Raw genomic sequence first — 13117 nt, 5'->3', positions numbered from 1 at the left:
CATTGTTGGCGATTTGGTACTGTATACATATGCCCATGATATTAGGCAAGATTACTACAGCAGATAATGTATTTTGTGTTCATAATGTATAGGTAATAATATTTGTGAACACCAAGATTGTTCAGACAATATGTCCAGCATTTCTTTTATTTGTAAGCATTTGCTACATTAACATTTAGTGTAGGTAAGAGCAGTGATTCCCCAGTTAATGGCATTCCCAGAGCTGCAGACATTCCATTTTCATGTTTGATACTTAACATTGACATTACAGTTAGGCAAGCTCCAACTGTACATAGAAAATACTAATTTATACTCATAAACCAGTGAGCCCATAGTCAGTGAATGCAATATGACCATTCAGGACCCAAGCAATAATTTGCTAACCTTTACATTGTTGCCATGGTAATGACATTCCATGTAATGAAAACTGTCATTGTTAGTGCCACTAATTTTAAGGCATTGTGGTGAAGCAGTGCCTTGTGTGATATGAGCACACGCATGTCTTGTGCATGCATGAGTTTTGTTGTTGTTGTTGCATGTAAACTACAAACTACCCTTGCCCTACTTAACAGCACAAGTAGTCACATCTGAGTCACCCTTTGGGCGTTGCTGCTAATTTCTTTTCTGATTTTATCCATAAATGGAGGAAGAGACATGAATCTTATCTAGAAATGGAGGAAGAGACATGAATCTTGCAATCCTTGCACATAATGTTGCAATATTTTTTTCTTTTCTAAATTGTGGTTGATAGATAAATAGGAAATGAATTTCTTTAAGGTTCCATCATTCAATAATTTTGCTTGTACTGTCCCACCTCTTTTTAAGTATGAGCCAAAGCACAATGCATTCATTGATTAATGTTATATTGATCTCACATGATAAAAAATCCAAATATTTCTCTCAAAGTGTGGGATATATGTGGCAATAAGTACAAGCCCTTGCACCTCTGGCAGCTCTTGGCACCTCCAGCTTTCATGTAAGAAACCTGGTATGTTGCTAAGCCTATTCAAGTGGACAAGAGGTAGTTTGTAGTAGTGGTAGATGCAACTTGTATTATTTTTCTAAACTGCATTTTTTGTTCACAAATTAATAATACACAAGCTGATTGTATGATAAATTAATAGCAGTGTATTCATCAAAATATAGTTTTTATAAGGTTCCATAAAATTTTGTTTTATTTCAGCACCTAAGGGATGCTTGGGCTTGTTGCTTTCTTGCTTAATTCCTCCTTGCAAAGTTTCATTTGTCTTCCTTCCAATCACAAACCAGAATGGGAAGTAAGATCTTATAGAATTATTTTAATTTTTTGTGCTTCAGGTAGCAGTTGCAAAATACATACATATACCAAAAAGTCATTTTCTCCATTTTAAATGGGTGACCAAGTGAAAGCATACACATATCCATTACTTGTATTACACATATCCAAAAGCATATTCACTTTCTCCTCCATCTTAGCACTTTTTAGTAAAGATTATCCATCCCCCACCACACTGTTCAAGTCAGAGATAATGCACTAAGATGCAGCACTTTCATAGTAAGGCCCAACAACCAGGGCTGGTTTACCCCTATCATTTCATTATATGGCTGACTGACACACCACTCATCTACTCATCCACTTGAGAATATTCTATCTCTATACAAAGTGCTTCTCTCTTACAAGGAAGTTAGCAAAGTCAAAGGCATGCACCCACTCCCACCCATTCCACTCCCATCCACCACTCTTATTTCCTTCTCATCTTAGCTCCTCATGAATAAAGGGTCTTTCCTGTCTCCTCCCCATCGCCCAGGTCAGAAACAGTGCTGCAAGACACAGCGCATTCACAGCAAGGCCACCTCACTAAACAATGACACCCCCCCCCCCCTCTGTCCCCTTGTGCAGAAAATAGAGAAGACTGAGAAATCCCTTGGGTCACCATGAGCATAGCTCCCTTCCTGTATAATACAACTAGGTAAATACACCACTACCTACAACTCCTCCCCAACCCCTGCCCTCTCCCTTCCTTGCTCGACATAGAAAAATGTGAAGATGGGGAGAAAATTCCTTCGAATTATGTTAAAATATCATCCATACACAGCCTTTCTCTACTCGCTCTTATCCCCTGCAACTCTTCCTTGCTCAGAAGGCATTCCCTCCTTGCACAAAGCCCCTTTCACCCCATCCAACCATCTTATCTTTGGTCATCCCTGCAAATTCACTACATCCACCTATGCCTTCCCTATATCTTTTGCTAATCTTTCTTCACATATTCTTTCCATGTGTCCAGTAATCTTTCATCAGCCCTATCTGCCAGCACCTTTTTCTCCCCCACTCTTCTCACCTGATTTCTCACTCTATTCAACCATGTAACCCCTACCGTACTTCTCACACATTTATGTGAATGATATGGATGGAGATGTGGAATGTTACATGAGTTTCTTTGCAGATGATGCAAAATTGCTGAGGAAAATGAATACTGAAAAGGATTGTGAATTGCTATAGAGATCTAAACACTGTTTGGAAATGGAGTCGGAAGTGGGAAGTGGACTTCAACCTCAAGAAATGTAGCATAATGGAATTTGGAAAAAGTAAAAAAAAGAATATCAGGACAATATAAAATCGATACTAAGGAAGTAGAGAAAGTGGGATCTGAAAAAGACCTGGGAGTAATCATCACAAATCATCTGATAAACAGATAAAATTGTTGGAGAATCCTACAACTTGCTAAGATCAATAAAGGTACCTTTTACCTACTTGGACAAAGAAATGGCGAAGAAAATACTAGTCACATTGATGAGGCCTAGACTGGAGTATACCACGACACTATGGTCACCCAGTACCAAAAAGAATATAAAGAAAATTGAAAGAATCCAGAGAGCAACTACGAAGATGGTCCAACACTTTCAAAATTGTCAATAGAATCATGAAAGGCATGGAAGTCCTTTATAGAGAAGACTTAATAATTGGGATAAGAGAGATACAAGGGGACATGAAAAGAAACTCAAAAAGGACAGTTATAGAAGGAAAAAAAAACAAAAACCAGAGTGGTGGATGTCTGGAACAAACTGGACAAAACAGTAGTGTGTGCAAAAACTATACACAAATTTAAGAGCAAACTAGACACTGAGATACAAAGATGGGACACCATGAGTGTAGCTTCCCTTCCCATAAGATACAACTAGGTAAATACAACTAGATAAATAGATTATTTCTCTTTTCTGCCTCTCATTTTATGTCTCCACCCCGTACAGTATTGTTTGCATAATCACCCCTTCATATAGTCTCATTGCATCCATTCCCAGATTCCTATTTCTCATAACACTTTTCAATCCCCCAAGACATTTACTTGCTTCTCTCAATCTACCTCAACTCCTCCGTTTCCTGCCACATGTGACCCCAAATATTTACAACTGTCCACTTCCCCCTCTCCTTTAAGATTTACTTCCAACTTGCTGCTATCCTCTCCCCTTGAGAGGATTAAAAAAAAATCTTCAGGTCACATAATTCTCTCATCTATTAGTGACCGCTCTCCATTCACTCCTATATTTTGTACACTCTCTTCATTGCTTGACCAACATTCCTCTCGCATCCAATGCCCCCTTCACCCTGTCCATCTGCCTCATTCCTGGTCATCCCCTCTAGTTCCCTCCATCCATTTTTGGTTTCCACATTTTATATATATATATATATATATATGTGTGTATATATATATATATATATATATATATATATATATATATATATATATATATATATATATATATAATGTCTTTCTTCACTTGTTCTTTTCAAATGCCCAAACCATTTCATCATTCTTTGATTAACCCTGTTGGCTAGCTCTCCAACCCAATTCTACATTTTATCTCAACATTTTTCACTGTATCCATCCTTGTGACCTCTACTATACTTCTTGAATGCTTCATTTCTGATATGTTTAGAATATTCCTTTCTGCCTCCTTCAAATTTCAGATCTCTGCTCCATAATTTGATTGATTAATTGTTACCTCAATTTCACTAAATGGAAAACTTGCAGCCCTACATTGGCACAGTCCTTGTGCCCTCCTATCTATCGCTCTGGGGAGAAATTTCAGACTGTTGTTTGCATTGTATCAGTGCATTTACCTAGTTGTATTTTATGGGACGAGAGCTATGCTCATAGTGACCCGTTTTCATATCTCTCCACATCCAGTTTCTTCTTAAAATTGTGTATAGTTTTGGCATTCACTATTACTCCGTTCAGTTTGTTCCAGACATCAATCACTCTATGTGGGAAGCTATTCTTTTTCAGGTCTCTACTGTAGCTGTCTTTCTTTAGTTTCTTTTTGTGTCCTCTTGTTTCTCTTCTGTCCCACTTTAACAAGTCATCTCTGTTGAGAATTTCCATCCCTTTCATAATTCTGAAAATTGTCAACAAATTGCCTCTTTCTCTTCTCTGTTCCAGTGATGACAGATGTAATTTCTCCAATCTTTGTTTGTATGTCAGGTTTGTCAGTGTAGGCTCCATCTTTGTCGCTGCTCTTTGTATTCTTTGTAACTTTCTTATGTTCTTTGTGTTAGGTGCCCATAATGTTGCAGCATATTCTAGTTTAGGTCTTATCAGTGTAACAACTATTTTTTTAACCATCTCCTTATCTATGTAGTTGAAGGCCACTTTCATTGACCTCAATAAGTTATATGTCTTTCCAAATAATTTATTGACATGTTTATCAGGTGTCAAGTCACTTGAGATGATTACTCCCAGGTCCCTTTCTGAATCGACTCTTTTGACTTCTTTGTTTCCAATTTTATACTGTGCTGATACTCTATTTTTACTTTTTCCAAATTCCATTATGCGACATTTTTTTATGTTGAAGTTCATCTCACTTTTCTGACTCCATTCCCATATTTTGTCTAGGTCTTCTTGTAGCGATATGCAATCTTCTGTTCTTACTCTCTTGAGTAATTTGGCATCGTCAGCAAAGAAGTTTATATAACAGTTTACTCCCTCATCCATATCATTTATATATATGGCAAACATTAAAGGAGCCAGTACAGAGCCTTGTGGGATGTCACTTTTCACATCTTCCCAGTTCAAATTTTTGTCTCTAAGTACCACTTTAATTTTTCTACCAGTTAAGAAATCCTTTATCCATTCCAGCAGTTTACCTTGTATTCCTCCTATTATTTCAATTTTTCTTATTAATTTTTTTATGTGATACTTTGTCGAATGCCTTCTGCAAATGCAAGAAGATGCAATCTGCCCACCCATCTCTTTTTTGTATTATCTCAATTATTCTCGTGTAAAAGCAGATAAGGTTTGTGGTGCATGATCTTCCACTTCTAAAGCCAAATTGTTTGGGGTTTATTATTTTATTTTCTTCCAAGTGTTTGGTCCATTTGTTTCTGATGATCTTTTCACATATTTTTGCTACTGTGCTTGTAAGGGATACCGGTCTGAAGTTTGTAGGATCTTCCCTATTTCCTCCTTTATGTATTGGTACTATGTTTGCATCTTTCCAATTTTGTGGCACCTTTCCTTCTTTGAGTGAGAAGTCATTTGAGAAGTAATTTATCTTGTATAGTTTATCTGTCAGTTCATCTATACACTCTTTCAGTATCCAATTTGCAATTCCATCTGGTCAATGCGATTTCCTGACATCTAGGTTTTTTATCTGGTCTCTTATTTCTTTTTGTGTTACCTTTATTTCTTTCATCGTGGGTGATCTTTCTTGTTGTCCATCTTCCCAAGATCGTGAGCTTTCATTTGTAAAAACAGATATAAAATGTGATCATAACTTCTACCATCTCTGTGTCATCTATATATTCTTTATCTCCACACAATTTCACTATTTCATGTTTATTCTTTAGTTTTTCATTTATATATCTGTAAAAGTGTTCAGGTTGGTCCTTATATTTGTCTATAATATCTTTTTCATAATTTCTTTTTTCTTTCCTGTGTATATATACATATTTGTTCCTAAGTTCTATATATGTTTGCCATTTGGATGTGTGTGACTGTTTCTATGTTGCTAGCTGAAAGTAGTATGGAAATGGAAGCAGTTGTTGGCTTCCAGCTTTTCATGTGTAAAAAAAAAAAAAATGTAAGAAATACAGTTGAAGTTGATAAAGATCTCAGGCCCAGTCTGGAGACTGAGTCTCAGCTCCTCAGGATGGAGTTGAAGGTATTGACAATTTTTGAAAATTGTCAGCTTTACTATCCATCTTGTAGGACCACCATATGCAAGTACCTGTCAGTTGTCCTTCTTTGCTCCATACTGTGCCATGGGTATAATCACTCCCTCATACAGTCTTCTCTTTGCATTCATCCCCAGCTTTGTACAGCTTTGTATTTTTATGACACTTCTTATTCCCCACAGAGATTTATTTGCTGGGAGCCATGGGTCTCCTGCAAGAGAATTGGGGCAGTGGATTGATTCTATGTTTTACTTGTTTCCCTGTCTATATAATTCATCACCTCCACTCCTACATTCTCTGATACATATGACCCCAGGAGGAAGCTCTCCAATTTCTTCTTGTTTTTACCCTTTAAACTTGCCTCCAACCTATCTTTTGTACACTCTTCCTTGCTAGACAGACATTCCTCTTGTATCTAGTGCCCCTTCACCCTGTCCATTCATATTATTGATCATCTTCCCCTCGAGTTCCCTCCATCCACTTCTGCTTTCTACATTTTCCCAGTCTTTCTTCAATCATAATTTCCATATACCCAAACCATTTCAACATTCTATGATCATCCCTATCTGCTAGCTCTTTCCACTCACAATGTGTGCTTCACCTCTACATTTTATACTCTATCCATCCTCATAATCCCCACCGTACTTCTCAAATCCATTTAAGGCCTTTCTTCCTCCTTGAGATTTTAAATCTACTTCATTCAGTGATCTGGGCATAATCACTCCCTCAGTCTTCTCTTTGTATTCATCCCCAGATACTTATTTCCTATGACACTTTTCATTACCCCTCATGCATTAACTTGCTTACTTTACTCTTTAATCCACCTCCACTCCAATTCCTGTTACATGTGATCCCAAATGATTAAAGCTCTCCACTTTCTCCAGTGTCACCCTGCACTTCCAACTTGTAACCACCATCACTCTCTGTACATCTCATTACCATAGTTTTGCCCACTTTTACTTTCAGGTTCCTACATCTCCGACCACCGCAGTCAAAGCCTCCCTATCCTCATCTATGTTCAACAGTTCCCCAAAATACTTAGCCCATCTTACCCTAACCACCTTCATTTCCATCTGTTCCTCTGCACCCTTAACATTCTCTCCACCCAACACATCCCCCCTTCCACTCTTCACTTCCTTTAGAAATATCTTTATACTCCTTTCAAAATGTTCTGCAAGACACAAATTTCATGTTACATCTACTCTTCTTTTGGCCTCCTTCACCTGCATTTTTTGCTTCCACCCCCTTTATTCTCTACTTCTTACATATTTACCAATTTCTTCTTTGCAACTTTCTTCATATTCTTGCTTCATTTCTGCCATCACCACCTTCACATCACCCCACAATTCATTGCTTCTCCTGTTCCCTCCTATCTTCCTCATCCCACATACTTTAGCAATTCTTCCTTAAAACATACCCATTCTTCCTGAACTGTTGTTCTTTTATCTTTCACCACATCCCATAATCCTTTCAGCTTCACTTTGCATTCTTTCTCATTCTCATCCAATTTGCTCACCTGGGGCACCTCTCTGCCACCCTCACTTTTCTTCCTTCTCTACTAAACTAATTCCATGTTACATCTATTTTTCTATTGGTCTCCTTCACTTGTATTTTTTGCTTCCACCCTCTTTATTCTGTACCACTTACATACTTGTCAATTTCTTCTTTGCAATTTTCTTCATATACTTGCTTTATTTCTGCCATGACCACCCTTACTTCACCTTGTCATTCACTGCCTCACTTGTTCCCTCCCATCTTCCTCATCCCACATATCATGTTTGTGTACTTTAACATTCTTCTTGTACTCCTTTTGTTCCTTTATCTTTCACTACATCCCATAATCCTTTCAACTTCACTTGGTATTCTTTCTCATTCTCATCCAATTTGCTCATCTTAGGCACTTCTCTGCCACCCTCACTTTTCTTCCTTCTCTATTAAACTTCCACTCTCTATTTCCCTTCTACCAGATGAATGGTATGACATTCCACTGCTCTCTCCCTTGAGCAAATCAATGCCTAGAACCCTTCCAATTATCCTTTTAGGCACCACTGCATAATCCACCAATGTTTTCTTGTCCCACAAATACATATGTTTGTCTTTCATTTTTGTGAATATAATTTCCCTGTAGCACACATCTACAACATATCTCTGCTATAGTTTCTTCCTTCTACCCATACCTCCTTACTACTCCATATCATCTCATCTCCTACTCTAGCATTGATAGCCCCTAACAGCACATTAACATTTTTTCCAGAACACCCTACACACTTATTGAGTTCAAAATGCTTCCATCACCTCCTCACTTTCCTCACTACTGTACCATGGTCTTATGCACTTTCAGATGCCCATATCTTCCATTCCAATCTCACTGTTGCCCATATTATGACACTTCTCTCCATTTCATCATGCACTATCTATCATATTGTTTACCAACAGTGCCACTCCTTCTCTTCCTTTTTGTTTTGCTACTCTGGACTCCCTACCCACCACACTCCCAAACTCCAACTTGCCTTTCCCTTTAAGATGTTTTACTCAACACTATTTCAAACAAACTAACAATAGCTTTCCTTTTGCTCTCTTTTGTACCACATCCATACACATTTAATTATCCAATTACTAGGGTTCTGGTTGGAGTCCTCCCGAACCCTCTATGCCTTGATTTTTCAAATGAAAAATACTGATTAGGGAACCCTGTTTCTCTCACCCCATCCTGTTTAGTTGCTTTCTACAACACACATGAATATTGTGGTAGCATGACTGCCCCTCACACTATCATAGGGGGATCAGAGAAGGAAGAGATAGTCATACAAGTAGTAAAGAATATATTCAAGGTGTGACATCATAAAGAAGAGAGCAGTAATAAAAATGAATGGAAATTTTGCTCTAACATATATGCATGCTGTGTGGCTCTGGTCTGCTAGAGTGTCCCAAAACAACAGACTACATGTCAAGATGTATTCATTACCCCAGTACAGTTAAATGTATTAAGTTTTATGAAATTGTTAACACTGAGGCAAACAAAAGATAGAATATAAAATGTTTAAGTTTTGGTATAAGATTTGTAGATAACAATGTGACTAATGCATACATAACTTTGAAGAAGTGAAGATCCTGCAACCAGAATTCTTGTTTTTTTATGAATTTATTTATTATCCTCATATCACTTTTTGAAAACCCTCAACTTACCCATAGGCCTACCACTTGCTTAATGGTAGATCAGGGTAGGATTGCAAAAATTACCAAAGAAAAAATAAATTCATAATTTTTTTCTATAATGTTACAGGTAAATTAATAGTAATGCATAATTTTTTTTTTTAAACTTGTTTTTCAACTACCACAATCCAGAAAATTTACACGTCATTACACTACTTTGTACCATTCCAGAGTACATTTGGTATGTCTCAATTCATATCTTTGTTTTATAACATACTAGTAATAATAAATGGTGAGGGTAAAAAAACATTCTTATGATTGGAGTTGCAGTTATAATTGCTCTTTAATTTCTGCCTTGTTACCTAACAAAATGCTTTCTTGAATATGACTGTTTTATCTCCCTGATATATATTTTTTTTTTTATGAAATCACTTAAAATTTAAATTGTTTGGTTTCTTGATTGATTGTGCTTGAGGAGAATTTGCTTTTGTAGGCATTAATCCTTTCATTGTATTCTATGACTAAATCTAGTCACCACCATGCAATTTTACTCTTTAGAGAGAAGTTGTTCCGCACACTCCCATTTCTGTAACAAAAAAGTACTTTTTTTTCATCTTGGTTATTTATTCTAGGTGGTTATCAGGCAATTTTACTCAGTTGAGGGGAACTCAACCTTCAATGAAAGGATTAAGGCAGCGTTAGTTTATTTCTTTCATGGACAATTCTGTCAAGGCTAATTTCATTTGCCTGTTGTATAGATTGAACTTTGAATAAACTGATTTCTCTGTTGTAAAGATATAAAGCATGCATGCCTCACTGGGTTAACTATGGTGAAGGGGAAATAGATTTAACAAAGTGCCAAGGAAAAAGATAACCCAAATTTGAACTCATTGCTGCTGAAAGAACTGACTGGCTGCATTTATGTAGACTAAATTATGCAGAAGGTCATGGATGAAAGTATTTTGAATTGAAGATTTGCTTTAACTGGCCTTAAAGTGCTGTGAATAACCTGACTGCCCGTTGACCTGCTATGCATGCCCTTGTCCTACAGAAAACTCAATCAGCACATTATGGAGCTGGAGAGTGAAGTAGAAGACACACGTATTGTTTCTACCAGAGGACGTTCTCTTGAAGGTTCCCAAGGCAAGACAAGTTCTGAAGCAGCCAAGAGAATTGCAGATTTGGAGCGAAAGCTGGCAGAGAAGAGTAAGTATTTATGTAGATATTTTTGCTTGTTTATGATTTTTTGTCTTTCTACCTTGTTTTGCAAAGCTACAAGACAAGTAGTACTGGTATATTTAATTGATTCATGCACTTTTCCTCCTTCTTCTCCTCCTCCTCCTCCTCCTCCTCCTCCTCCTCCTCCTCCTCCTCTTCCTCCTCCTCCTCCTCCTCCTCCTCCTCCTCTTCTTCCTCCTCCTCCTCCTCCTCTGTTTCCTACTCTTGCTTCTAAGTATTCTATCATAAAATTTGACACCTTTTAAAAATCTTAAGTTCTTTGTATAAACAAAAAGCTGTATATGTTGTATAAACAAAAAGCTGTATATGTTGTATAAACAAAAAGCTGTATATGATAGAATAGAAGTATCACCTTAGAAAATATCAGTAACACTGATCACCTAAGATGACAAATGAAAAAGAAAACTCCCTACAATAAAATTGTAGATCTGACAGTGAGAATTAAAAAAAGAAAGAAAGAATTAAATCCATAGCAAGTTCTTGCTTTGGACAATAGAAACTCTTTTCAATTAGTCTTCAGACAGATAAAGACCAGCCTAGATTATGAGTACATTTCCACAACATCATTCCAAATGATAATCAGCAAAACAAACATAAATACTCAGAAAATTTTACAAAGTAAAACATTAAGTTAAAGGAGGTTGTGCCACAACCACCCCAATATGACACCTATATATCTACTTCTATCTATATACCAAGGGCCTTTTCCTCCATATAAAGGAGGTAGCCAGCAAAGGCACACACCCACTCCCACCCACCTACACATAGAAAGAAAAATCCTCCCCTTTAAAGATCATATGAACATATGTACATATTTTTATCCAAGAACATTCAATTTACACATCCATCCCATTATATGAAAGGATTACAAAGGAAGAGCATGTGGACAAGAGACCTTTTGATCCATAACTAGGTCTGATAAAAAAGAAAAAGAAGAAAAAATATATATATACATATATGTGTGTGTATTTACCTAGTTGTATTATACAAGAAGGGAGCTATGCTCGTAGTGACCTGTCTTTGTATTTTTCGGCATCAAGTTTTTTCTTAAAATCTTGAATAGTGTTTGCACACACACTGTTTCCTTATCTAATTTATTACAGGTATCCACCACTCTATGTAGGAAGCCATTCTTTTTCAGATCTCTTCTATAATTATCCTTTTTGAGTTTCTTTTTTTTATGCCCTCTTGTTTTCCCTTGTTCCATTTTAATAAATCATCTCTAGGATTTCCATTCCTTTCATGATTCTATAAATAGTCAGCAGATCTCCTCTTTCTCTTCTTTGTTCCAGAGTTGTTACTTCCAATTTGGACAATCTTTGTTCGTATGTTAATTGGAGAGAGTTGGTGCCATCTTTGTCATTGCTCTTTGTAATCTTTCTAATTTCTTTATATTCTTTTTAGTACTGGGTGTCCATAGTATTGCTGCATACTCCAGTTTTGGTCTTATTAGTGTAACTAATAATTTTTTAATAATTTCCTCATCCAAATAGTCAAATGCCACTTTCATTGACCTTGACAGGTTGAAGGTTTCTCTGACTATTTTATTGATATGTTTGTCCGGTGTCATGTCTTTGCTGATTATTACTCCAAGGTCTCTTTCCAAGTTCACTTTTTTGACTTCTTCACCAATTTTATAATTTCTCGATATTCTATTTTTACTTTTTCCAAACTCCATTATACTACACTTCTTGATATTGAAGTTTACCTCTCACTTTTGACTCCATTTCCAGATTTTGTCTAGATCTAATTGTAATGATTCACAATCTTCCTCTGTTCTTACTTTCTTTGGTTTTTTGCATTTGTTTCTCATTTCTTAAGTCCATTTGCTCTTTTAGTTCGAATAAGTACATGGTCACTCTTCCCTATTGGAGTTTTGTAATCAATTCTGTCCACAATTTCAGGTTCTGATGTAAGTATTAAATCTAGTTTCAGTGGTTCCTCATTGTTTCTGTATCTGGTATTTTCCTTTACCCACTGAGTCATTGTATATTCAATGGTCATATCAAGTAGTATGTTTCCCTAGAGGTCTTCTCCATTCTTCACTGTCATTTCTTCCTAGATGTATTATACAGGAAGGGAGCTATGCTCATAGTGACCCGTCTTTGTATCTCTCTGCATCAAGTTTATTCTTAAATTCTTGTATAGTATTTGCACACACTGTTGCCTCATCCATTTTATTCCAGATATTCACCACTCCGTGTGGGAAGTTATTCTTTTTCAGATCTCTCCTATAACTATCCTTTTTGAATTTCTTTTCATAAATCATCTCTATCTAGAACTTCCATTCCTTTCATAATTCTGTAAATAGTCAGCAGATCTCCTCTTTCTCTTCTTTGTTCTGGAGTTGGTAGTTCCAGTTTGGACAATCTTTGTTCATATGTTAAATTGGAGAGAGTTGGTGCCAAATTTGTCATTGCTCTTTGTATTCTTCCTAATTTCTTTATATTCTTTTTAGTACTGGGTGTCCATAGTGTTGCTGCTTACTCCAGTTTTGGTCTTATTAGTGTAATTAATATTTCTTAATCATTTCCTCGTCCTAATAGTCAAATGCCACTTTCATTGACCTTAATA

At 36.6% G+C, this 13117-nt stretch overlaps 1 protein-coding gene across 3 annotated transcripts in view; it reads left to right on the top strand.

The window, feature by feature from the left end:
- The window catches only part of hook (hook microtubule tethering protein), a 439379-nt gene that overhangs the window by 349920 nt on the left and 76342 nt on the right, over window positions 1-13117 (top strand). For all 3 annotated transcript variants that reach the window (XR_012966008.1, XM_076179534.1, XM_076179535.1), the window contains exon 13: window positions 10356-10510. Coding sequence is in view for 2 of the 3 variants with exons in the window: in XM_076179534.1 (XP_076035649.1) it covers window positions 10356-10510 (155 nt within the window). In the remaining variant the exon portion in view is untranslated. The remainder of the gene's footprint in view (window positions 1-10355; window positions 10511-13117) is intronic.

This window comes from Oratosquilla oratoria, chromosome 43 (assembly GCF_046742065.1).
Source record: "Oratosquilla oratoria isolate Oo_2021 chromosome 43, ASM4674206v1, whole genome shotgun sequence".
Classification (NCBI taxonomy): domain Eukaryota; kingdom Metazoa; phylum Arthropoda; class Malacostraca; order Stomatopoda; family Squillidae; genus Oratosquilla; species Oratosquilla oratoria.
This window is presented reverse-complemented; position numbering and strand designations above follow the sequence as displayed.